The following is a 24468-nucleotide window of genomic DNA, read 5'->3' as shown; positions in this document are numbered from 1 at the left end:
CTGGTAACAGACAGACAGACGGACGGACGAACGGACGAACGGACGGACGAACGGACATGGGTTAATTCATAGAACCTCCACCGGGGTACCCGGAGGTAGGTCCAAAAAAGTTAAGATGATCGAAGACTTTCAAAATATGTGAAATACACTTTAATAAATACTCATTCTTATACTACCAATATGGTTAACTTACAAATCTCTTTTCGGATCACAAACCAGTAATATTTTCGAACCATCCGGTAAGGTTGTTTGCAAGACATTTTTCATGTTCAAAACGTTGTAATGTGCTGAGTAATCTAAAGCGAAAAAAAAAACACAATCATGCTTTCCATTTCTTCAAAAAAATTTGTTTATCAGGACCGATGCTTGTAAAACTTTTAACCGGGCTTTGTGTTTTATCCAATTGACTTTCAATTTTGCGTGCACCAAACAAAAATCGGCATCATTGACCCATGGATTGGGAAATGTTATGGGTTTGAAATTAGATTAGTGTTATGTATATTGATGATACTGACTTACAGACAAAATATCACAAAATCGGATGATTGATTACCGAAAAGAAATTTGGAAGGGTCTGTAAAAAACCAACCACACACGTGACTGAACTGATATTTTGCACACTGTCTAAGAGTGTTATACTATAGTATATATCAACCATTGGTCAAAATTTCATGTTAAAAGGTCGATAAGTTCCTGAGTTCCTGCGCGGGGTCGCCGTGTAGATGTAATACTTGTGCAACCAAATTTCAAGTCAGATGACTTCAAAAACGAATTTCAGCCAAATTACATTCTGGTCTGCAAAATAAATACCAATCAGACAGGCTGGCGAACCAAAATTTTTCAAATTATCCCAAGAATTATGCATATCTATCACTTGTCAAAATTTCGAGATCATAGCATTTGTTAAGGGCTCTGGAAATACCCAATTTTTCGATTTTACACCAACTTAAATGGCAATTTCTGCATTTTAAAAAGATTAATGGATTACTTTTTTTATATGTCCTGTTAAGCCTACCTTTTTAGAGTTTAAAAATCGAAAAATTGAAATGAAAAAATTTAAATGAAGAAGAAAACGAAGAGTTTTTCGAAGAAGAGTATTTCACCTTTCAAAGCTCTAATCTCGGTAAAAAGCAAACATTTTGGAATTTTTTTTGGTTCAGGTGATGTATCTATTTAGTATCTAAAAATATAATTTCGAAAAATTTTTATGGAAGTATCTTTCCTTTAAAATCTCCAAAAAACCTCATTTTTGGCAATCTTTTCCACTAAATTTCCATACGAAAACAGTTATAACTTGGGATCTAGCCGAATAGAAAATTTTTCCGAAAAAATCTAAATAAAGAGATTATTTGTTATCAACTTAAAAAAAGTTTGAAACAATGAAAATGATTTCTCCAAGGAGATTAGGCTTTTTTTGTGAAAAGTATATGAATAGCGTCGCTATGACGTTTTATTAAGGTCCATGTCACACTTATTCCTTAATTACTCATGATGTAATTACTTAAATTCATTTTTTCAAAAGCAGTTTGTTCTTAAACATGTCAAAGAAGCGAAAACATAAGGTTTTATCTTCAAATCCTGAAATTGATTTTTCACTATGACCAGAGCCATTAATCTTGAGATTTTAAGGACTCTCTTATCAAAAAATGGTCCAAAATGCTCGAAGGGGAAAGTGTTAAAAATTCCATTTAAAGAGGTATATATATTACATAATCCGTTGATTACATCATTTTCAATGTGAAAATTCTTACCTGGTAGATAATTCGATCTCGTGTCCACACCAGGAAATTTACACGGATTTTCTTGGGTGATGTGATCACGTCCACCTTTCAGCATCAATCGATTACCATTGGGATAAACACAACTAGCTCTTGACCAACTATTAATAATCATCATACATTTCATTCTCGATATAAAGGTTTCTCCCTCATCCGTTTCTTGGCTCCCAAGATGTATATCATTCCCATCATTGTTAGCGTTACCATGACGCTCGACGCGCAAACCGGTCTCGATATGCCATAATGAAAACGGGTGTGCAGGAAACTGGTATCTACCGAGTGAAAATACGTCATGGCATTTTGATGAAAGAATGAGTTGATTATAACCAGATGTTTTGTCCAACGTCCAGCAATATCCTTGCTCCTTGAATTTGATTCGAAATGGCTCTACAAAATATATCAAGATTACTGATAGTCAGCATAGTATATTTTCTGCTAATTGAGTGACAAGAGGAGTGGTTTATTTGATAGTTTTGAGTTATGGGTCATTACGGGGTCTTTGCTGCATCGACATTCAACCTTGATTAAGCCTTGCTACCTTTATGTTATGGTTGCTAAAGTTTGAATTCAGAGATAAAAATGGAACAACTAAAATCTAAAATAGTGGCTTACCTGATGGCATCTGCAAGCCGTCTTGGATAGTTGAAAACGGTAGCGAGGCTCTATCTGACCTAAAATTAGTTGGATTTGCAAATTCACACCCATCTTGATTGAAACAGTAGTTAAAATCAGCAATCACTGCGCTGATTGGATTAGCAAGATATGTAGAATCTTGAAATTCTGTCATTTTGTTTATGTATCGTCTTCGTGGTTCAATCCAACTGTTTGGCGCCGTCACTCCATCCATATAGGGGATCTAAAATCAACAATAACAAATGTTTGACTACTTCCCTCAAAGAAATGTCCAGTCAATCGAAGGGGTCATTTTTAAAGTTGCGCAATGAATCATGAGAAACAGGGTGATTGATAACCATAGATTTAGCCCGAAGGGCTAAATGTCGTGCTTTAAGCCTTTGCAGGAAAAAAAAAAGAATATCGGAAAGAATATTGTTGCTATTGTTTTCGAAAACCTGCGAAGCTTCTGATTGGTCAAGCGCTGAAATTCTATTGTAATGTCCCGTGACCTAGGTAGGGTTTCTTACCTAACCACGGCACACTTTTCATTAAAAACTAAGTACTCCATCTAGCCCTTCGCGCTTTATAATCTATGCTGATAACAACTCTGTCATAACAACTTTATGTTGATGATTTAAATTTGTCTCGATATATAATCAGGGGAACATTATAGTAAAGTACGAATTCTACATATATTTGATTTTTTTCCTTCATTTTTCATCTTCATTATCCAATTGTTATTTAAATTTTCGTTTCATTTGATAAAATTCCGCTCACAATTATCTTTTCATCCCACTATGGAATTCGAATTTTAACAAGTGTTACTACTTTTTTGTTTGGACTACAGATTATATTTAGATAAACTTTATATTTTGCGTTATAGATACAGTAGCAAGTCTCTTGAAGGAGTTAAGGTTAAATACAGACTTTTTTATGAGAAAAAACTACACGTTTTTATATAAGAACATAAGACTTCGATGGCCAAAATGTTAAGAACAAGTTAAGAAGACTCTCTAACACCCAATTTATTAGGAAAAGGGACACAAATGGTAAAAAAATGTTGAAAATTAGAACTTGTTAAGGCTTAACTTAAAACTCAAAAACTTAAGGCTTCAAAAATCTCGGATGTTCTTATAAAAAAACGTGTAAAGAACAAATATATCAAATATTTGTATGACATACGTAAGTAAACGCTTCCTTGTTAATGATGTTTTCAGACAAATGAGCGACTTTTCTGAATTCATTTTCCGAGGTGGTCAAAGGATGATTCTTCATATTGAACGTGTTCGAATCATCCAGATTGAAATACAACTGTGAAATTCTTTCTTGGACAAATATATGACTTGTTATGCCGTTACCTCCAAATAAGATTCTTGGTGTCAGTCTATTTCGAAATCTAGAGAAAGATACATTTAGTTTTTAAACAGGTGATTACCACGATTACCATTTTCACAGGAGTGATTCTTCAATCTTAGATCATCATCACTGTGGTGAAGAAATTTTTCAAAAATATTCATTCAATCAAAAGATATCAAACAAAAATTATTGCTGGTTGACTCTATAAAGTAGTGAAAAACGAAAAAAACCAGCCTATTGTCAATCAACCGAAAACAAACTTTGTTTGATATCTTTTGATTGTATGAATATTTTTGAGAAATTTCTTGACAGTGATTAAAACAGTATAAGTAAAAAGACAGTATTAAAATGTAAACATTGCACGAACCACGTGTCATTAAAGAGAACAATTAAAATCACGCATCCAAAACAAACTTGCAAAACAATTGAACAATTTTGATTTTTTATTTTGACATTTGTTTTGATTTTGTATCCGCTACATACAGTTTTGTTTACAAATTTCACAAGTACTGTTATGTCCCTTTTAACTTCAGGGAAAGCTAAGCTGTGGTGTTTGCAATGAAGGTTTTCACTTAAAAGAAGTTAAAGATATGTATAACCAAATAAAAATGGACGCAAATTTAATTATTCAAGAAATCGATGATAATGACAGAAAAAAAACCTACCCTGGGTACACCGAAAAGTTTCCTGTATGAAATGGACCAACTTCATCCAGGTCAATTACCTCGGGGTTGAGCCGGGGCTTTCGCTTTTTTCCGTCATTTGTATAACGGAAATGACTCGTTCCGGACTACTTAAATGTTTATGGCCAAGATCAAAACCAACACTGAGATGAGTCTTTTGTTCATTTGATGGATTGAAAGTAACCTGTAAGATAAAATGTGATCAAATGAAAGTTCTCACCCTTATGAATAACATTGCCGAAAGCTAAGGACGGCTTTGTTCTGTTTGTTCAAAAAATTGAAACTCAACTTTTCACTGCCTAAACTATCGAGGAAATATCTGCATTATACTTAGCTTAGGCTTCACTTAAAATCATAAAATGAACCTGAATTGTAACTATGATTTTTAAATTTCTAACAAAAAAAGACTTTTACCTGGGATAAGATGATTAACCCAAATCGATTTCCAAGGGTCGTTATTTGATCGGTATTAAATTCTTTGGCTGCCGATTCTAAGCGATACCATACAAACTGTCTGGATACTTTTTTATGAAACGGCAATTCATTATCACCATCAATTATCAAGTTAACGCGTAAATGACCATTCGCCCCAAACGATTGACTCGGAATATTATGATAGAGTGCAAGATCTAAAATTATTGCAAAATTATTGTTTTAACTAAACATCAAAAGATTTACCGTTTTCTTTCGCTTGCTTTTTGCCATGAATCATGAACATGCATGAATTCATCCATAAGATCAACGTGAAATCTAAGATTACCATGAAATCTTTTGACATTTTCTAATATTATTATACAGTAGAGCCTCCATAACTCGGACACCCACGGCGGGGAACACAATTTTGTTCCATTTAAGGTAATTTCGAGTTGAGGAGTAAGGTTTATAAGGCATACCTGGTTTATCATTGGTTCCAAGTTTAGATTTGATGAATAATTGAATTCTTTTATTGTCATCAAATTTCATGTTAGGTAGATCCAAATAAAACTCTCCATCAAAATTCTCTCCACTATTACAAGGTTTCTCAGGATTCAGACCACATTGGTCACGCCCATAGACACCAACAATCGCACCAGGTACTATATCTAAAAATCAACAATATACTTTCCATAAATTTATTTGACGGACATCGACAGAGCTGAGATTGGAGAGGGTCTATCCCTATTTTAGTGAAACACTAAAATAAATCTAATGTTAAGTTGTATTCCAAGGTAAACTTAAAAATTCGTAAATTTGAAAATATCATTAAAGCAATAAATCCGAATAAACACTTGAATATAATTGTTCATCATCAATATCATTGCACTTACAACCTGATGAGCAATCGTAATCCGCATAGTATCTTTGTCCTGTGCAAGGTGAGTTCAAACATGTTCGGATGAATTGCTTTTTTGATGGCCCATTGATTCCATTATTGTGGCAGCCCTTCAATAAACTCCACTGACTCCAAGTACCTGGCGGGTTTCCAAACACACCTGCACAATAAGAAGTAGAAAAAAACAACGGTAATCGATTGTTTAATATTAATCGTTTTTATAGAAAGCTGAACTCTTTCAGGACAACGAAAATTGAAAACAATAGATTTTTTTTCGTTTTTTAGAAGTTCCAACTTCAGATGCAATTATCTCAGCTTTGGAGCAATCTAAATAGGTCATGTTTGGGTTCGTTGGAAAGCTCTTTTTATGTTCTATCTTCTCAGCCAGATTCTCAAAATAGGTCCTCACAAAAAGTTACGGCAGCCGAAAAGTATCGTTCCAAATGGGGCCGTCCTGAAAGAGTTAACATGCCGCGAACATGTCTGTTCAAGGACTACTTCTTTTCAGCCTTGTCATCTAATCTTAATACAGTGGATGAATTTCCATAATAGTAAAGGGCATTTTGTAAAATCGCTCCAAAAATGTATAACAAGGGCTTGTAACAAAACAATCGAGCGATTTAAAAAAATCGAACAAAATTCCCCCTACTATAACTTGAGCGGTCAAGGGGACGAAACCGTTCGAGTTAAGGAGAGTAGAGGTTTGGTATGCAAATGATAAAGAGTTTTTCAAAATGTCAACAAAATTTATGGAGTCAAAATCCTTCAACAGACACAACTGTTCAAATTGAGTTTGAGTTTGTTAGGGAATTTTCACAGTGCCAACGAATTCGTTCGAAACTGTATAACTAGAATGTCTTAACTCTGAACAAGTTTTCTGGTCCCTTTAGCTAACAATACCTTATAAACCAATCTTCATAACTCGAAATTTCTATAATTCGAACAATTCTATTTTCCAGCCATGAGTGTTCGAGTTATGGATTATATAACTTACCAGCCATCGGTAGAAATATGAAGGCAAAAATGAATTTATTGAACGCATCCATGTGAAAATTCTAAAATGAATTCCTAATAAGATACTAAATCAAGCAAAAAAAGCCAAAGATTGTGTCAAGAATATAGTGTGAACCAAAAAGTTAAAACATCAGATAAAAGATACTTTTAAAATTCATCAAAAAATTGAAAACGAAAAACCTCGCGTGAGTATAATTTTATCCTCCCCAACAAAGTATTATTTAAATTTTAATCATTTAATGTGCATCAACTCTCACAGAGTGACAGGAACCTTTTTTTACGGATATCCGCAAGGATTGAAAGATGAATTCACGAAAAGCCGGAAGAATTTTATAAGTTCAAATTCTTACTATCGAAAAATAGAAAACTATCATCGACTTCCTTTAATTTCTAAGTTTTTCACAATACTTGCAAATTTTTCCATATAGAGCAATGTATCTAGATGTACACGCTTTTTTTTATAAGAATACACTTTATAAGAATGTCCCTGATGAAAATAGCCAAAAAATAAGAATAATGCTAAGAATATCACCATCATGGAATTTTTCTACTCAAGCTAAGAATGCCATTTTTAGAGCATTTATATATTACTCACTCCTTTCACAAAAATGACATTTTATGCTTGAGACGTATGTACTAAATGTTAAATCTAGTCTGAATTAGGATACTAACCTAAGAATGCAGTAAGAATATTTTAGGATGATTTTCCCAAAAAAGTTAAGAATATCCATGATAAAATGGATTTACACCATTCTTATAAAAAAAGCGTGTACTGAACTGCCAATTTTTAATACATATTTAAAGTTGGTATTAATTCACACATCAACATTAGACATTCTAAGATCATGGGAGCTGGAAACTAAAGAAAATTAAACTTTTTCCGTTATAATGTTGCATCCTGAGGAATCATATTTTCATAAAACACGATTTTTATGTCATATAAATCATTGATAATAAATGAAGAAAACTCTAAAGTGATTTTTCTCATTTTCCTCATTCGTAAAGTTCCTTGAGCAAAGAGATCCACTCTAGGAATCAAGCGAATGAAACTTAATATTTCTAAGTAAGTTTTGAAATTCCGACAAAACAGTTTTCATAACCGACATGACCAAATTATATTTGGTTGTTCCAGTATATTGATACTATCTGATGAAGAGCCTCGTCAGTTCGTCCAAATATAGACTTTTGCCCAAACGTTCCCAGATTCAAGTGTGGAGATTCCATGCGCGGATACTGAAAAACATTAAAAAAAGAAATGTAGTCAGTGAAGTAATGTTCACCCATCTGGCACACAACGTTATTTCAACGTTCATCTAACATTATATGGACGTTGTGAACATTAGATAAATGTTGAAACAACGTTGTGTGCCAGCTGGGTAAAGAGTTTACTGGTCTAAGGCAATGCACCAGGGATTCCAGTTTTGAATTTCCCCTTAGCCCACCAACGGGACCCAGTTTAAGAGTCTTATAATATTGGACTATGAACGTAAATATCAGCAAACCTATTGTGAGGCATTTACTGCTAAGTCCTTCATTTGTCTAGATCCTGACTGACTGAGGACGATAGCAAATTAGCACTTTTACCGCCCACGATTTTGCGGGTTAGGCCTGCGTTTTGTTCGCAATAGAACAAACTCGCTTTCAGCTCTATTTAAAGGGTAATGATGAACCACTTCACCGCACTTGAATTCCAATAGGTTCACAAATACGGATGGTATTTTTCAAGAAGAGCAAGACTAACTTTAGTAAATAAAACATTGATATTGAAAAGGTTGTTAAGAAAAATAAGGAGTCGTGTCATTTAAGCCTGTGTCGAAGACCCAGTAGGATATTATTGGTTGACATTAAGTCTTTAAAATCCCTACGGATTATGATGAAGATAGAAAAGACAGGGTTGCAAAAAGAAGAAAACCTCTAAAAGCCGACGATTTTAGATAAATAAAACAAAAACAAGTCCAAAAAAAGACATCTTGGTTCCTTGATACTCAAAGAAATAGATAAATTTTCGCGGTTGAGCTCATCCGCGGAATTTTTAAGATCTCGTGGGAATTTAATTTCGCGGATGGGTAGAAATTAAGATTTTTGTTAAGAGCCGAAACCTTTAAATGGAATGGGATGAGAAACTAACAAAACTTTTTCCCCAGTCAAATTATAAAAATAATTTATTTCGAGTGTTGCGTGCCTTCAGGTAAACAAAAATTAAAAAAAGGATAAAAATAGAATTGCAAAAAAAAACCCTTTTTTAGCGGGGATTTAATTTTACGGAGAGGCCCTTTCCAAATTCCCGATGGGGCTTAATTTTGCGTATGACACCCAAATCCACGAAATCCGCAAAGTTTAAGCCCGCGAAAAGTTATCTCGTTAAAGGAAGTACTTTTTCAAGGAATGAGGATGACGAATGAGGAATTTCGGACTCATTTTTGTTCGTTTAAAAAAACCTTCTTACATCCTATCGTGTCATCTTCGCTTGAAGCGGATGTACCGATCATTAATGACATATCGTCCAAATTCGTTGCAGACACCATATTTAAGTCTGATAGTTTCTCATTGTATGCTGCCTCGTCCAAATACGAGACTCTATTTAATAGTAAATTCCAAGAACAACGGTATTTGGCTTCGTTGCAATAACCGTAAAATAGATCTTCAGTTGGCATGTAGAATTTGATTTGACTGACTGATGGAGATAGCCCTGAGAAGGATAAGAAATGAACAACATGTAATAAAATTTCGGTATTAAGGGGTTTCCGAAAATACATTCCTCAGCCAAATGTTAATAAATTACAAATCGTTCGTTTTGAAGGTTAGGGAATGACGTTGTCTCTTATTAAGTATCTGAAGATTTTTATAGACAATAAATGAAATGTCTCAAACATTGAAAGACTGATGACAGCCTCATTTTTGTTTGTCTGTGTCTACGGCTAATTTTAAAATTCATTGCCGTAGAGGGTCTGTTGTCATTGTCTTTTCTCATTTGAGATCTGGCCGCTGCGATAGAGTGTTGGTGAGAGAGGGGAGACGATGAGAGAAGGTGGGGTCAAGATGAACATTTTACAAGAATTTTTGTCATTGGATCGGTCGTTAACTATTCAAACAAAAACTTTTATTATATTTTTCTAAAGAACGCGTGATCTCTTTTGTTTTGAATAACCAATTATGTGAACATCTTATAAAAACTTCAACGCAGCAACTGGAGAAGTGCTGCTATTGTACTTTGTGAAAACGTGAGATACACTCTGGTACAGAGTACATTTTTGTGGAATGCATTGTGTGTCTGACATGAGAAGAGTATCTAGTGAGAGTGCTTATATGACCAAGGAATTATAAGAGACACTAGATAAATGACTCATAAAACGGTGGAGAGCGACCATTGTATTTTCTTTGTTTCAGAAAACAATTGATGTTCTAGCTATGTCCGCAAAGGAAAACTGTCATGACGGCTGAAATGTATCTCATTTAAAAAAAGTTCTCTAGCGTTTTCTTTTCGTATCTTTGAAGGGAAAAAACTTTGAAAGTAAGGCTAGAATACCAAGCCGGATACATTTGTGAAATCTAATGTGAGAAAAACATCATTAGACAAGAAAAATCAAACAAAATGCTTATAGTAACACGAGATATTCAATTGGGAATATCTTTCCAAAACTGTTACCACAAGAGCTAAAAGTAGCAAACATTAGACTTGAGCTTCTTGGTGTCACTGTGGTATGAAAATCTTTTGGAGGCACGTGGTGGCAAGGTGGTTTTTTTGTGGTTAAAGTTTGAAAATTTCCGGTGTCAACATTCAATTTCTTATACACAATACATCTATTTGACCAACGATGTAAAAATAATAGATAGACAACTTGCCTTGATTCTCAAAAAACATCCGTGTTATGGTTGTAAAAATATTAATGACATTTTGCACCGTAAAAAGTGCAATTAAATAAAAACTTGCTTCATTTGCAACCTTCTATTGGACAGAATCGATCACGTGATGTATATTTTTCCAAAATTTGGGTTAGAAAAAGTGTATTTTCCTATAGGCAGCCTCACAGAAGGAATTTTTTAATTAGATATTATTGTTCTATAAATATTCATCTGTTTATTTTGTATCAGGCAACCTTCATACACTTTTCATTCGTGAGATATCGCACTTCAAATCACACATATATTTTTCAGATAACATCATTTTATGAGCGTTTATTTATCCAGATGAAGATTAAGTGGTATCAGGCCGATCCGTAGTCAATTTGTCTAAAGATTGATACCTTCATCTTTTGAAAAAAATTCCAAAATTTGCAGTAAATAACACTTCAAATTTTCAATCAATTCAGTGGATGTCAAAAAGTGTGTCAAAATCTAGCTAAAAGCATAACACGCACTGCACACAGAGCTATTTAAAGGAGTGCTCATTTCAATAGGAAAACAATGGTTGTTCTCTTGGGAGAAGTGCCTTCTAGAGGTAGTTGGTTATCTATTATTTTTACATCGTTGATTTGACCTTTCTCACAACTTGAAACGTCATAACAACTTATAATTGGCAATTAAATAGAAGAATCTGACTCTCACGGGAAAGTTTTAAGTCTCTTTTGGGAATTAGATGAGTGACTTTTGATATAAAACGCAATTAAAATGTATCGAAAAATCATTTAATGAGGGAAGGAGAGTGAACAATAATATCATTACTGCGGACATAGCTAGAACATGAGAAATTAGCAAAAATCAGGTACTTGTATATCCAGTGTATAATAAATCCTTCATATGACGATGTTTCCAGCGCAACTAACAAAAGAGAAATAGAACTTCTGTGGCACAAATTGCTCTGTAATTAGCATAATCTTTGTCTGGCCATATCCTTTTTGTCCACTCTGGATATCAAGCATGGTACGAGAAGAAAGCTTTTCAAATACAACAAAATTGATATACCTTTCCAATGTTGTCCATTATCCGAGGTAAAATGACAATTTGATACCTTTTTCCTGAATGGTGATTAAAAGTGTAAGTAGACAGGAGATTAGATCAGAATTGTTTTCTGTTTAAAATCCTAAGAATCTTTGGGGCCCTGGGGGAGGGGATTGGACACTCAATCAAAAACGACCATACATGCGGCCAAAATTAGGCCTTTGAAATCGGACCCTTACAGTGCAGAGAAAATTTTGAAATTTGCGCAAATTTGAGCGAAAATTCGACCCTCAAGGTGTATTTTCTTGAAGATTTTTGACCATTTTCAGGCAAAATATGGTCCGATTTTCGAAATTTTACACCCTTAGAGAGCAATACTTCTCATCTTTGCTGATTTCGACCCTTACAGTGCACTTTGGGAAGCTTTGGAAAATATACCCTTAAGGGCCGCACTTATGGTAGAAGATTTACCTTGAGTGCCCCCCCCCCCCCACGGCTCGGGGAACATTGTCGTTTCATATTGGCCCGCTGGCTGATCCTTATGTATGAGTTTCACTTAACACCCAGGGCATTCTCATTCTTATTCTGACCCTCTCTTTATTATACATAAGAACCAGAAAAAATTTTATGGGGCTGTTCTTACTTGCTGGCACTTTGAGACTAGAATTTTGTTCTAATACTATTTTATTTGTAGGGCGAAACTAAGGTATTTTAGGTCTGATTCCCATTTTAATAATTTGAAACTGATCTTTGCTTGATCTGCTGTTATTAGGATTTTACTTCTTGTATAAAACAAGGGTTTTACTTTTGAAAAAACTTCTACCTTCTATGGTAGTATCTCTTCAAGGCATAGATATAAAGTATAATAACTGAGAAAGAAAATTCAAATTACAAATCTCTCTTTGGATCACAAACCAGTAATATTTTCGAACCATCCGGTAAAGTGGTTTGTAAGATATTTTTCATGTTCAAAATGTTGTAATGTGCTGAGTAATCTATAAATGAAGGAATGTTTTTTAGTGATAACAGAGTTATAAAACCTCGATACGATTTACACGTGTTTGGAGAGGATATTCGATGGTACAGTAGGTACAATTTACATTATGTTTGACGCTCAGATATTCATGATATGCACCATTGCAATGTCTTCCGTTCCACCCAATAGCTGATTGGTTGAAAGTGACGTATTGACTAATTTTACGTCACTTCCAACCAATGAGCTATTGGTTCTGTGACGTAATGTTAGAAGACATTGCAGTGGTGCATATCATGAATTTTTAGAATTGACCAAAAAAATAAGAAAGCAAAAACTTCCCAACCTGGCAAATATTTTACTCTTGTAGCATTCTCTTTGTCTCCTCCATCGCATGGCGTGTTTTGATGAAACAATGCATTATCCTCAATGGTCAATCTCTCGTCCTTTGCAATCAAGCAATCACCTCTTGTATAGCTAATTGGTTTTATTATTCGACCTGCGAGTAGAGAAAAATATATGTCAGTGAAACACAGAAGTACAAAACCTGTAGACCATGTTTATTACAAACAAGAGCCACAAATATGTGGATAAATATTTACTCTAGACTAGAGGTTAGAAATTATGCTATTTAGCGCAGTTTTTGAAATCACTTTGATAAAACTATATTTCCGCCGGTATTTGTACTCGTAATCGTATGGTTTGGAGTGCTAAAATACCGTAATTTGCACTCGTCCTTCGGACTCGTGCAAATTACTATTTTCTCCTTTGTTACTCGTGATTAATCGTTAATTGCACGACAAAACATACGATTCCGAGGTAATCGTCAGTAAACATTCGAAAACCTCATTTTTTTCTTTTGTTTAAAAAGAAAACATTGCAGTGTAATTTTTCTTTGTTTTCAATTAAAAGAAGCTATTGTAACGTAAAATTTCTTTGTTCTATTTTATATTGAAGAAAAAAAATGTCTTTGTTTTTTATTATATAGTAAAAAAAAGTCTCTGACACAGGACTTGGGAGAGAAAAGAATAAGGGGACAAAAGTGTCCCCCCGCCGAAAAGTGCAAAAAGTGGTAATAGTGCAATTAACGATTAATCGCACTCCTCTAAACCAATCAGATTCGAGTAATTTTGCACGGCTGACGATTATCGACTTTAATAGTTTCCTTTTTGGGCCTGTTGTTGTGTAATAGCTGTAAATCGTTTCTATGTCCCCCAATCAATCAGACCTCTCCTCTATTGGATGCTTAAAGTAGTAGTTCATTAGACTGGAATAAACTCACCTGCCCTTGAAATAAATTCAGCTTTGTAATCTTCATTACTATGAAGCTGCATTAAACCATCAGTGTGACCGTATGTTCGAACACGGAGTTCCGTTTCAACGTGCCACAACGCAAATGGATGTGAAGGGAATCTGTATCTACCAAGTGTGAACCGATCACGACATCGTGATGATAGGATGATACGATTATTCTGTGTAGGATCATTTTCCCAACAATAACCATGATAAATATGCTTGATACGAAAAGATGCTATATCGAGAGAAGAGGAATTATATATATTTGCTTGGACTTGAGTCCTTTATAATCCGTGCAGGGCTCTTCCAGAAAAAAAAAAGGAGGAGGATGAATTGTCCAGTGGTCCCAAAATAGTCCTAAAAATTGCATTGTCCAGGGGGTAAATCTGCGATGTCCAGGGGTAAATTCTGGTGTCCAGGGAGTTAAATTTATGATTGTCAATGGGTATAACCCATGTCCATGGAGTGATAAATGAAAATGTCTAGGGGTTATTCATTTGAAAAAAGATATATCCTCCGTCCCCAATGAACAGATATTTTCTGGAAGAGCCGTAGTAAGCTTGCAGTCAAACGCCAACGCCTTAATTTGCGCCCCAAAATTGTCTCGATACATAAAAAGAATACTTTCGCTATGCGAAATTAAGAATCAGTCACTCGTGCAACTATTCTCGAATTGCACTTGTTATATATTTTGTTTGTTGTGATATCAATAACTTATGAGTTTACCATAGACATAATATACAATTGCGTTTGTTTTGGTTAGACATAATACGTTTATGTAGATGTGTTTTGAAGTTTGACATTGATTATCAGATTTTTATTAGAAAACGTTTGACTTTCACAGACTAACATTCTGGTAACTGTATATATTTGCCTGGCATTTTTATTCTTGATCTCAATATGGGTACGAACAGTGACAATTTTACGTTTTGTCACCAATTACCAGTCATCGTCGGGAACTCGACGTTTTGTGGTCTAAAGAATAAATGGACATCTCGTTTCAGTGAGCCTACTTTGTTGGCAATGACTATTATCCCGACAGCAATATATTGGATGGTTTTACTTGCTTTTGTCAAAACTTTGTACAAAACATTGATGGAATTCAGAGGAAAGAGCTTAGAAGAAGCTCATCTATATTATAAAAACGTTTTATGTCATTGCCGATGTTGCAATCTCTACACGGACGATGATCTATTAAATGCTAAGTTGTATATTTCGATTGTTCTTATTCCACTGTTTAAATACTTCTGGGATGCAATCGATCTAACATTTGATGTTTACATTTTCTATCAGTTGGAGAAAGGAAACGTTCTTGATAACGTGATCTATCGAAACGAGAACGTTAACAATTCAATCTACGGTTTTGCCCTTCTCGGATGTATATGTAAAGTATTCACTTGGAAGTTTTTCCAACATTTAGTTAAAAAAAGGAGTCGTGGTTTTGATGAAATTTTGTTCCTTCAAGTGAAAAACATGGTGCTAATGGCAAGTTTTATTTTCGAAGACGGTCCCGAAATGATTTTGGAATATTTTTATATCGAAAAATACATCACTTCCTTATCGTGGTTGTTGCTGGTTAAAGACGTCTTTATTGGTATTGTGGCAATCAGTACTTGCTTTAGTACATTGATCTTTATACGTAAATCTTGACACGCTTAACATCTTTAGAGCAAAAACCCACGGCTTCACACGTCTTTTTTTGTATTTTAGTTTTATCATTTACAATTTCAAATGTTTTGAGAGTTGGCGGTGCATGTTATCAATATATCACCAAAAAATTGAAAAGTTCCTGCTTTGTTGCCGAGAATGGTGTTATTTTACAAGCTCCGTTTACTGTTGGATGTTTGCGTGAAATTGATTATTTTATCATTGTTATGGCTGGAATACCATTGGTTTTATTCGCGTATGCATTTTTGATGAACTTTCTTTTGTTTTGTATAAGGTACCATCTTAGGAGAAAATACAGAAGAGAAATTGACCTCGATCATATCATATCACAACATCATGAGATAAATAACCGATGCCCGAACCGATGCTTTCTTTATTTGTTTGAATCCCACGGAGGACTAATGACAACGTTCTTTGGTTATTCTGGAAGAACAACGCTCAGCTTCTTTGATAATATATTATATCATTCCTCCCGGTTAATGGATTCTATCAGACCATGCAAAAGGAGCTTGAAACCATCAGAGGAGGAATCTACACCTAACAGTCCAAGAACTACGCAACCGCTATTTCCACCTTAGCTTGATCTCAAAGATGCTCGTTTTTGTTATGAAACTGCACTTTGACTAGCCTGGATGCACGTTTTTTTATAAGAACATTCAAAGTTTTAAGCATAAAAATGTTCTGAACATGTTTTTGCTTTCTTATTTTTTAAGTATTTTTGTCCATTCTTCTAAGAAATCGGGCATTTTATAGTCCACAAGCCTTACTGTTCGTAACTTTTTCTTAGTATTTTGCAACGGAAGTCTTGAAGATCTTGTTTTTTGTAAGAACTTACAATCTCTTCCAGGATCTTACAAAAGCTTTCCAAGTTTTTTGACCAGGGATGGAGTAATATCGGTTTGTAAGTTACGATTTATCTCTTCCATCTTTTTCGCTTACTTTCTACCATGTCTGAATTATTCGTCCAGCCATAGGCACATAACTATGATGAAGCACGCTAGACTAAGATCTTTTGGAACTTGTTATCTGCAGTTGTATTTAAAAAAAAGTATAAAAAGAAGCATAACCCAAAAATAAACATTTCCTTGGATTTTTAAATAAAAAACAACAAGAAAATAGAGTCGATGTTATAGGAATATTTCGACGATCTTTATGTCATCATTTTCAACCATAAACATAAACCATGACATAAAGATCGTCGAAATATTCCTATAACATCGACTCTATTTTCTTGTTGTTTTTTATTTAAAAATCCAAGGAAATGTTTATTTTTGGGTTATGCTTCTTTTTATACTTTTTGAAATTGTCTGGCACTGTTGGATTGAGATTGCAGTTGTATTTATTCTCTATCTTTCCCGTAAATAAATAACTTTATGGGTGCGTGCATGTGGGGAAATAAATACTTTATTTCTTATCCTTCAAGCTTGATCTGCACCCAGCTCGCCGTTGCTGAAGGCGCCCAGAAGCAAAGTGAGGTTATAAAGCAGCTATCAAATGAGCAATAAATGGCCTTTTCTATTCTTCTTTATCAGGAGATAAAAATCCCTAGTATTTAAAGGGTTTAAGGTAACACTTGAAGCTAAAATGTACTTACTTAAAGGAAATCCAGAGCCTGTAGGTATGGTAGAAAAGAATCCACGGTCTCTTTTGACCGTTAATTGATTAGGATTTGTTTCGTTGCAACCTTCTTTGTTCCAACAATAATTAAAGTCTGCTACGATTGTATTCAATGGTCTGGTAATGTAGGTTGAATCGTGGAAATCAGTCATTAAGTTCATATATTCCTTTGTAGGTTCTATCCAATTATACGGTGCATAGGCTGGATCAAAGTATTTGTTCTGAAAATATAAAAAAAATATAAAATATACCGATCAAACATTGAGTTTAAAGGTAAGTGTTCCCGTTTCATATCAGACACATATTTCATATTGGAACATTGTCTGCCTATCGTTATTATGCTGATATAAGCAAAAAAATGTTTTTATTTTCTACTTATTGACTAATCTTGCTCCACATCCGCGCCAATCCAATGTGAAAAAGCTTACAAATTATAATTGATGAGTAAGCAAACGATATCATTCTTATTTAAAAACAAAACCTATAAGCTCTGATGGGGACGAGGGGTAAATTACTCGAAAAAATCTCGTACACTTCTTAGAAAAATCACAAAAAAATCAAAAAATCACAAAAAAATCAAAAAAAAAATGAAAAAATCACAGAAAAATAAAAAAATCACAAAAAAATCACAGAAAAATCAAAAAATCACAAAAAAATAAAAAAATCACAGAAAAAAATCCAAAAAAAATCACAAAAAAATCACAGAAAAATAAAAAAAAAATAAAAAAATCTCAAAAAAAATCACAGAAAAATCAAAAAATCACAAAAAATCAAAAATTCACAAAAAAATCAAAAAAAAAATCAAAAAATCACAGAAAAAATCAAAAAATCACAAAAAAATCAAAAATCAAAAATCATTTCGTACGCTTTTTTCGAAGTGATTTACCCCTCGGATAGGGATAGAGGAAAATCTCTAGAAAAAGAAAAATTCTGGTCAAGTATTTATAGAATTGAGCTTACTTTTTTTTAATCTTGTAACTTTAGCAAGCGGTCACTTTCTTAGTTTAGCATTAACGATTTTATGTATTCGAGATAAATCGAAGGAGTCGGTATAAAGTTGACATGTCATCAAAATTGCCTTCCCCTTAGCTCGACGACGGTAAAAATACCAAAACACCGTTGTCTGTTTAGGTAGGTAAAAGCGGTATGGAGCCTTACATTAATTATCAACTTTGTTTTGCGTCGACTTTACTTACCATCAACCTCGATATCCTCCGATACATAAACTCGCTATTATGTCTGAGTGTGATCGCTCTTCTCATCTCGCTTATATCGACAAATACAATCTACTTACTTATAATTTAAACCGATTATTTTCTTTTTAGTGACATGCCATTTTCAATGGACTCGATTCTTTTCGGAAGTAGAAATTTTCGATTTTTTAAATTTTGAGGACTATCCGTCCCATAAAACAACGAATCATATCCATACAAATTGGGCTGGCCAAGTCAAACTTTAAGGCCACAAATATTCTTAACTTGTTCTTAATATTTTAGCCATTGAAGCCTTGTGTTCTTATATAGTTTGTTCTTATAAAAAAACGTGTAACAGCAACTTACATAAGCGAAAAAATGATTTTTCGTCGCATCGTGAGAAAGATAAGTAGAATTTCTGTAAAGATTCTGATCATTCGATAAAGGGTGTCTGTACGTTTGGAAGAAAGAAATGTTAAGCAAGCGAAAATACAAGTTTGGAACCATCTCTTTGATGAATATATTGGTTGTTTGCTGGTTGCCACGGAAAACAAACCTCACTGTTGCTCGAAGTCGAAGCCTGAAAATAAAGAATAAACAGGAATGTTAAAATCTAAAATTTGTTTGAACTCAGGAGATCAGACGTAAAATTATTGGCATCAGCTCTCAAGAACGGAGTTCGTGTTTATTTTTACATTTACGTGCCTTTACGTAACTTTTCCCTGGATTTGACAACAAAGTTTCCAGGTGACCATATTTACAACATTTTTGAAGAAAGGTACCGAAGACCGATTTACTTCGGCCGAATGCACGGACGTTTCTAGGATATAAGTGAGTTTGTGTATGTGAGTTTGTTTGCAATGGAGACGACTAGCTTCTGATTTGTCTAATCGTGACTGACTGAGGAGTACTGTAAACAAGTACTTTTATAGTTCTCGGTTTAGCATGTCAAAAATTCGGGTTATTCCAAATCGCTTCCGTCACTCATGCATCCTCAAAAGTGCAAATAGATAAACTCGCTATTGTGTCTCTCAGGACTAACACACCCTATCAACGCTTTTTGGCGTGTCATCAACTCACCCCGGCCGTATATGATGACCGGAAAGATGACGTGGCCCCAATTCTTCCAACTGATGGATTAATGGCGAGTTTCCGGTCGAAGGAACTTTTTTCCGTTTGTTTTGCATAATGGAAATCGTTTCTTCATCAGTGTCGTAGAGATAAAATCCAGTACTGACGTATGTTTCTGCGTCCGGATGTGGATTGTACGTAACCTGTATGTGAGTAAATAGGTAAAGTTAACTTTCTCTCTAATTCGATCTTCAAGAGAGCAAGAATTTTCTTCGAATCATAGAGAGATTCGATTACCCAGTTTAAAAGGTTTCCTACATCACTAGACGTAGCAGAGGAGGGCAGTTCTGTTTCTTAACGATACTAGGTCTTCTGGTAAGCATATAAAACCTTGAATTTACATAGAGTTATTTGACTCTTGTAGAAAACATTCAGTTTTTTACCCCGCTGGCAAATAAGATTTTTAACCTTCGGAAACATGTTTCACCTCCCCCATTAAGCATTACTCTCATATGCAGACTCAAAGATAGTTTTCATAAAATAACAATTTTAGGTAAATGGGGGTAATCTTGGCAAAACCGTTGCTAGTGACGTTCTTTTAAACCTGTTATGTTATACAGCAAGGTCTACGACTGTAAATTATAGAATTGGTTTGGTATAGGTTTCCAAAATAAACCATAATTTCTCTTAAATTTAGTCGTCAGGCAAAAATTGAATGAGTTTTAAAATGTATGTACAGTTGAGCCTCGCTAATTCGATCTTCAAGGGAGTATACTGTCTTTACCTGTCCTTTGATGTTCATTTTAAACGTATTCCCGACAGATGTTAAGTTCCCAATTTTAAATGCTGGCACATTAGATTCAAACCGGTCGAATACAAATTGTGTAGCCCATCGTTTAAACCGATCGAAGTTCCAGGGGAAATTATTATTCCAGGAAGGCATGTTGTTGCGTAGTAACCTGTAGTCATTGTTTAAAGAATTTGATGGCCAACTCCTGAATTCAACATCTGAGAATTTAAAAGAATCGGTATCATCAAAATTTTAATTTCTCTAACCACATGGGAAAAACCGGGACAAAAAAAGAATGAACCAACCCCTGAAAAATGCATTTTCCCCTCTCCTCCCCCCCTTAGTACAATGTTGACCCAACAAACTTCCCAGCAACCTGAACCTCTCTCTCAAAATTTTATAAGGGGGGGAAGGGGGTTTTAAAAGTATGTTTTATTCTATAATTAAGTCCTGGATTGTAGATCCCGATCCCGATCCGATACCAAGAGCAACTAGTACTACTTTTTAATCTTACTGAAAAGACGTGGTCCTTTCGTGAGGGCTACCAGAATGATAAATAAACGAACTTAAAGGGAGTGGGTACGAGCTTACTAGATAAGGAGATCACTTTGAGCTGACAACACTTAAAGGTTTTATTTTTACATAAGTGTTCCCGTTTCATATCAGACACATATTTCATATCAGGACAGTGTCTGCCTATTGTTACATTATGCTGACATAAGCGAAAAAATGTTTATATTTTCCTCCCCTTTCTGACCAATCTTGCTCCACATACGTGTCAATACAATGTGAAAAAGCTTGTAAATCAAAATTGATGAGTTTTAAGCAAATGATATCGCTCTTATTTTTATAAAAACAAAACCTTTAACCTTTTAAAAGCAAAGCCTGTTTCTCCGCATAGAGGTATATAATGTGGTGTTGGTAGATAGAGCAGTTGATCAGACCAAAGAGGTCAAAAAGAGATTGGTGAAATAAAAAGTTTTTGAATTAGCAAACATAACATACCTGGTTGTCCATTAGGCGCGTGTTTAGATTTAACAAAGATTTTGATGAATTTTCGACGGTTGAATCTCATAAATGGTAGACTTAAAGAATATAGGCCGTCATAGAATTGCTGGTGTTCTTTATTAGCTTGACATAGTGTACACTGCTTTCTGTCTGGATCGCTGGTATTAAGTGCAAAACCAGGGCTTAAATCTAAAAAATTGATAACGAATAAATTCATGAAAAGATGAAATACTGCAAGTCATCATTAGTTTGAGATTTAAATATTTGCAGAATTTTTGACTTAAATTCGAAAAATTTTCCCGAACAAAAAAAATCTGTATTGATTTTCGCGAATCCGCGTTTTGAAAAATTTTGCGTGGATTTTATCTCACAAATGATGAGCAAAAAATCAACTGACAACGGCAATTTTCAAAATAGAAAACTTAATTTCTAAAATTTCGCGTTAATTTAATTTCACCAATCAGCAATCCAACTAGACTATGCTATAGTCTAAGACGAGTTTCATCTAAAAAAGGAACAAACGTGAAGAGGGGAATTTTTTTACGGGAGTGGCCGTTGTCGTAAACACAGACTCTATCCGCCGCGAAACATATTACGTTTTATAATATACAAACTATGTTATATCATAATAACATATTATACGGACGATAGCATCGTCTACAATCCAACGCGTGTTCAAATTTTTATTGGGACTTAAGTTTGCGGCGGAAGACGCTCAAATTCTCTGCAAAACTTTATCCCATGACATCCCATGTGTGAATTTAAAAGTCACTTGCATCAATTTTTGGGACTAGGATCAAGTTTTGAATTTTTTATTGAACCTTTAATCTAGAGAAAAAGGAACTTACAACCAGATGGACAATTGTAATCCAAATAGACATCATTTCCCTCCGCACAAACTCCTCCGGAACACGTCCGTGTGTATTTCTTTACTGATGGTCCGGATATATTGTAACTATGACAACCCACAGCCAATGACCAGGAACTCCATGTCCCTTGAGGCTCCTCGATGCCAACTACGGCGCCCGTTTGGTCAGGTTCCGTAGAAACTTAAAACAAAGATATTCGAGGTTATGTTTTGGAAAGAAATATGGTATTCACTAAAGCTCAATTATATCTTTACATATTTTTTGTTAATTACCTTATCGGTCCATTTTACGCCGGCCCTTATTATGCCACAGCCTAATTTTGGGCTTACGCCAATTAGGACCGTTAATAACGCCAGAATTTCTAAAAATGACTACTCATGCTTCAAATTAGTAAAAAATAATGACTAAAATTTACATTAAAATATGATTTTTCAGTAGTAAACTGTTGAAAATTCCATAGAATTTTGATTTTTAAACATATTAATATTTCACTGATGAAGTTTTAAATATGGAATAAAACAATCGATAATTTTCCTTTTCGAATCTTACCTAAAATCATTTTAACTTGAGAAATAATGATGAAAGATTAACGCCGCTTTTAGGTTAAAATTGAAAACAAAAATAAAAAAATCAAGATATTATCTTACCAATTCCAATGAGGGAAATAAAAATGACAACCATCAGTTTCACCTTCATTTGGCATTGACGCGTCGAGGAGAGCGAAAATCAAAAGTAAAGTCTTGTAATCTTATAGATTAATGGATACGGTTGATACTCGTTCTTGTCTGTGTCAAAGACTGGGTAAAATAATACTACAGTACTATAAATGCGTGTCTTGTTTTGGTAGAATTTATAAATTATTAAATTAATAAAAAAATGACCAAAAAACCGCTTTCACAGTAGGTCAAACCCAAAGTTTTTATTCATTTTTCATTTTATTTTTAAATTTAGTTGATTTAGAAAATATTAACGTGAGAAATATTTTCGAAATAAGAGGTTTGGGAATGAATGTGCAAAGTGCAAAAGTTCGTCATAATAATAATAATTCAAAGTGATTCAGAAATGTTATGGTTACAATTAGATGTGCATAAGTTTAATTTTTTTAAATGTCCGTAATGGGATTTTAAAAGAGGATTTCCGAATATGACCAATGACATAAGTTTTTTGTAAAATTCAACCTGCTAAAGTGTGAAGATCTTTAGAGCTTATCTCACACGGGAAAGAGCCATAGATTTATGAAGCCCTACCAAGGTCACGTAACATTACAATATAATTTCAGCGCTTGACCAATCAGAAGCTTCGCGGGTTTTCGAAAACAATAGTAACAATATTTTTTCCGATATTCAATTTTCTTTGCGATGGCTTAAAGTAAGACATCTTTTGGCCTTTCGGGTTTTATAAATCTGTGGAAAGAGCTTGAATAAGGATTATGTTATACCTTAGTGCAAAAATTAGTGCTGTTAAGCTGGAATTCCATGATTTCAATGAAAATTAGACATTCGCCGGGTCAAAAAAGTTTGCGTGCTAAGAAATTTGGAAAAAAAAACTAAAATTGTGAAATATGGATAGTGAATAAAATTGAATAATATGGCCTTGAGAAAAAAACAGTATTCATTATCTCAGACGAGAAACAAATGAATGGTATATTCAGATTAACTTGGTTTCTTATAACAACATTTACGTTGCAAATCAAAATGAAAAAAAACTTTCTCAAGAGACTTTTTAATGATATGGTTCTTGGTACTTCCCCTAAATTAGTCATAACTGGGTCAAATTACTGCTTTCTTCATCATTTTCTCAATTAAATGTTAACAAAACATCGTCCGTAAAAGATCATGGATGGGATAAGTTAATTCCGGATGTTTGTTGACTCCCTGAGATTTAAAATAAATCTGAATCTGAAATTTTTGTATAGGGGCACATAGTACGTACGCATTAAAAAGGCTATACCACCTGGTAAGTACGTATTTTTTCATTCACCCCCCCCCTCGGTTGGAGAAAATTTCGAATTCAAATCGTTTGGCTCGGACATTTATTTCATACATGAAACTCAATGTTTATCAAGAAACTTTTTCTTTTCCTTGATGCGTATAAGAAGCGTAAAAGTAAAACAAACAAACTAAACAGGGCTATGAAAAAATTTTCTCTGCGTAAGTACATTTTTCTTTGACCCCTACCCTCCCCCTGTACGCAAGCGTACGCTTTTGAGAAGACCCCTTCTCCCCCCTTAGTGCGTACGTACTATGTGGACGGCCCCTTACAATGAAGATGATAATCTACTGTAAATTTCAGAGGTAGGGCTCGTTTCTCGGGGGGGGGAGGGGGTCACGGGACGCGCACCACTGGT

The 24468-nt window shown here is 34.4% G+C and overlaps 3 protein-coding genes across 3 annotated transcripts; all 3 read right to left on the bottom strand.

The window, feature by feature from the left end:
- Positions 1–189: 189 nt before the first annotated feature.
- Positions 190–2628, bottom strand: LOC136823228 (uncharacterized). The gene is made up of 3 exons (XM_067079409.1): positions 2391–2628; positions 1752–2165; positions 190–296 (listed from the first exon to the last, which is right to left on the bottom strand). Exons 1-3 carry the CDS (start codon positions 2623–2625, stop codon positions 190–192), a joined length of 756 nt encoding a protein of 251 aa, XP_066935510.1. The 5' UTR covers positions 2626–2628.
- A 1841-nt stretch (positions 2629–4469) lies between these two features.
- LOC136823227 (uncharacterized) lies at positions 4470–6745 on the bottom strand. The gene is made up of 5 exons (XM_067079408.1): positions 6739–6745; positions 5740–5904; positions 5326–5514; positions 4847–5061; positions 4470–4616 (listed from the first exon to the last, which is right to left on the bottom strand). Exons 1-5 carry the CDS (start codon positions 6743–6745, stop codon positions 4470–4472), a joined length of 723 nt encoding a protein of 240 aa, XP_066935509.1.
- Positions 6746–7649: 904 nt separating this feature from the next.
- LOC136823277 (uncharacterized) lies at positions 7650–22920 on the bottom strand. The gene is made up of 13 exons (XM_067079459.1): positions 22769–22920; positions 22101–22301; positions 21250–21441; positions 20239–20462; positions 19464–19657; positions 18750–18963; positions 17168–17411; positions 13892–14140; positions 12956–13108; positions 12529–12631; positions 11661–11713; positions 9205–9447; positions 7650–7991 (listed from the first exon to the last, which is right to left on the bottom strand). Exons 1-13 carry the CDS (start codon positions 22815–22817, stop codon positions 7921–7923), a joined length of 2190 nt encoding a protein of 729 aa, XP_066935560.1. The 5' UTR covers positions 22818–22920; the 3' UTR covers positions 7650–7920.
- Positions 22921–24468: the final 1548 nt, after the last annotated feature.

This window comes from Clytia hemisphaerica, unplaced genomic scaffold, assembly GCF_902728285.1.
Source record: "Clytia hemisphaerica strain Z4C2 unplaced genomic scaffold, Clytia hemisphaerica genome assembly, whole genome shotgun sequence".
Lineage (NCBI taxonomy): Eukaryota > Metazoa > Cnidaria > Hydrozoa > Leptothecata > Clytiidae > Clytia > Clytia hemisphaerica.
The sequence above is the reverse complement of the archived record's forward strand: the minus strand, read 5'-3'. Positions and strand labels throughout refer to the sequence as shown.

Coding starts and splice junctions, on each gene's coding strand:
- LOC136823228 (XM_067079409.1), bottom strand. CDS start 2,625: ATGGATGGAGTGACGGCGCCAAACAGTTGGATTGAACCACGAAGACGA. Junction 2,166..2,390: donor CGGCTTGCAGATGCCATCAG/GTAAGCCACTAT, acceptor TATATTTTGTAG/AGCCATTTCGAATCAAATTC. Junction 297..1,751: donor GAGATCGAATTATCTACCAG/GTAAGAATTTTC, acceptor TTTTCGCTTTAG/ATTACTCAGCACATTACAAC.
- LOC136823227 (XM_067079408.1), bottom strand. Junction 5,062..5,325: donor TGGAACCAATGATAAACCAG/GTATGCCTTATA, acceptor CAATAATTTTAG/ATCTTGCACTCTATCATAAT. Junction 4,617..4,846: donor GGTTAATCATCTTATCCCAG/GTAAAAGTCTTT, acceptor TTTATCTTACAG/GTTACTTTCAATCCATCAAA.
- LOC136823277 (XM_067079459.1), bottom strand. CDS start 22,817: ATGAAGGTGAAACTGATGGTTGTCATTTTTATTTCCCTCATTGGAATT. Junction 13,109..13,891: donor TGAATTTATTTCAAGGGCAG/GTGAGTTTATTC, acceptor CTCTACTCGCAG/GTCGAATAATAAAACCAATT. Junction 7,992..9,204: donor CGAAGATGACACGATAGGAT/GTAAGAAGGTTT, acceptor AATGTTTTTCAG/TATCCGCGCATGGAATCTCC.